At 31.7% G+C, this 1,635-nt stretch overlaps 1 protein-coding gene across 2 annotated transcripts in view; it reads left to right on the top strand.

The window, feature by feature from the left end:
* Nucleotides 1-451, top strand: part of slc4a10b (solute carrier family 4 member 10b) — an 80,586-nt gene extending 80,135 nt beyond the window's left edge. For both annotated transcript variants that reach the window (XM_016468859.1, XM_016468860.1), the window contains one exon: nucleotides 262-451. In XM_016468859.1, the coding sequence (XP_016324345.1) occupies nucleotides 262-295 (34 nt within the window). In that variant the 3' untranslated portion in view covers nucleotides 296-451. The remainder of the gene's footprint in view (nucleotides 1-261) is intronic.
* Nucleotides 452-1,635: the final 1,184 nt, after the last annotated feature.

Raw genomic sequence — 1,635 nt, 5'->3', positions numbered from 1 at the left:
GCACCAAGAGCTTGTAACACTTCAAAGAGAAAGGAAAACTTGAAATCGCATCATATGACCCCTTTAATAGACATATAGTATTGTTGAAAATCAGTTTCTCTATGGAGTAAATAAATGGGATTCGCTAAATTGATAAACAGTCGCTCAATATAGTCATTATGCACTAAAGAGCTATTGCAGTTTAGGGTAATACAAATTATATTTGTTATAAAAAGGGAATTATAAAAAGGGAACTAATTCCCTTTTTATGTAATTTTGCAGCCTGTCTAATAAGAAAGTGCACAAGGAGCGTTGATGGAAAGAAGATTCACTGTGTTCACACACACACACACAAACACACACACACACACACACACACACACACACATTTACCTAGCTATCCAAATAGACGTATTGTTTTTAAAGGAATAGTTCACCAAAAAAAAAAAATATATATATATCAAATAATATATCACATAAATACATTTATGTTTATTAATTTTTCTTTTGCGAACCATTCCTACAGGTATAAATAATGCACATTATAATTGCTTCAGACTAACCCATACATATACTCAACCTCTAAACCTACTCCGAAAAGTAAACCTTTCACATTTATGTTATAATTTTCTGTAAGTTGTTACAGATTTAATTAACTTATGGAGACTTTTTTTCTAGCATTTTTGACCTTAAAGTATTGCTAGTTTACAAGTAAACGCACAGTGACAGTCTAATAACTTGTTTGACACCTCGGCTCCCTGTCTTGACTTGTGTTTCTGTATTTTTAAATGACATCACAATGCTAAGCTTTTTAGCTTCTAGATATAAAGCCTGTACATATAGTAATACCAGCAAATAAAGCGGTGATTGTTGTGTGGGAGATGAGAAGAAAGTGTGGCAGAATGTGAAATTAGTTTCAACTTTTATTTTAAATGCACTTTGAAGTATTTTATATGTTTTGTATTTTTTTTTTAAATAGCATTACTGCACAACTTTCACTTCCCTAAAGGTACAGTTTTAAATGTATAGACAATATCTACTGTAGGTGAGCAATTAATAGCCATTTTATCATTAAATCGCATGCATCAGTTTTTGTATTCATGTTTTGGGGTGGTGAAGAAACTTTTTTCATATAAAGTTACAGATTCACTGTAAGGCTGAGTGATATATAGCTAAACCAATTGTATCATTTTTAGCCTTTTTGATGATATTCAGTATATTCACACCATTGCCATATTTTGTCCTTAAGCAATACACTTCACCCCAGGTTGCTTGAGGGTCAGTATTAATGTAGTCAGTGTATTTACTTTTAAGACGCTTGAATAAAAAGCATAAAAACATAGGCTACTGTAGATTCTTGATATACCTGCAATATCATTAATATCAGAAAATTGCTGTATTTTGTTTAAGACTACCTGTGCTTTAATGCAATGTTAATCATAGAAAATTCATTTTAGCTATTAATTTTTTTTTTTTTTTTGCAAAAATTTGTACCAAGAATGCTGCTTGTGTAAATATTATTTCCATCAGAGTTTATACCTCTATTTTGAAGGCTGTACGTTGATACTCACAATGCCAAAGTGTGGATGTGTTTTCACGCTAATAATGGTGGTGGAGAGACATCTGAAGTCAAATCAGCTGCACATAAACGGTTCC

This window comes from Sinocyclocheilus anshuiensis, unplaced genomic scaffold (assembly GCF_001515605.1).
Source record: "Sinocyclocheilus anshuiensis isolate Anshui unplaced genomic scaffold, SAMN03320099.WGS_v1.1 scaffold680, whole genome shotgun sequence".
Classification (NCBI taxonomy): domain Eukaryota; kingdom Metazoa; phylum Chordata; class Actinopteri; order Cypriniformes; family Cyprinidae; genus Sinocyclocheilus; species Sinocyclocheilus anshuiensis.
The sequence above is the reverse complement of the archived record's forward strand: the minus strand, read 5'-3'. Positions and strand labels throughout refer to the sequence as shown.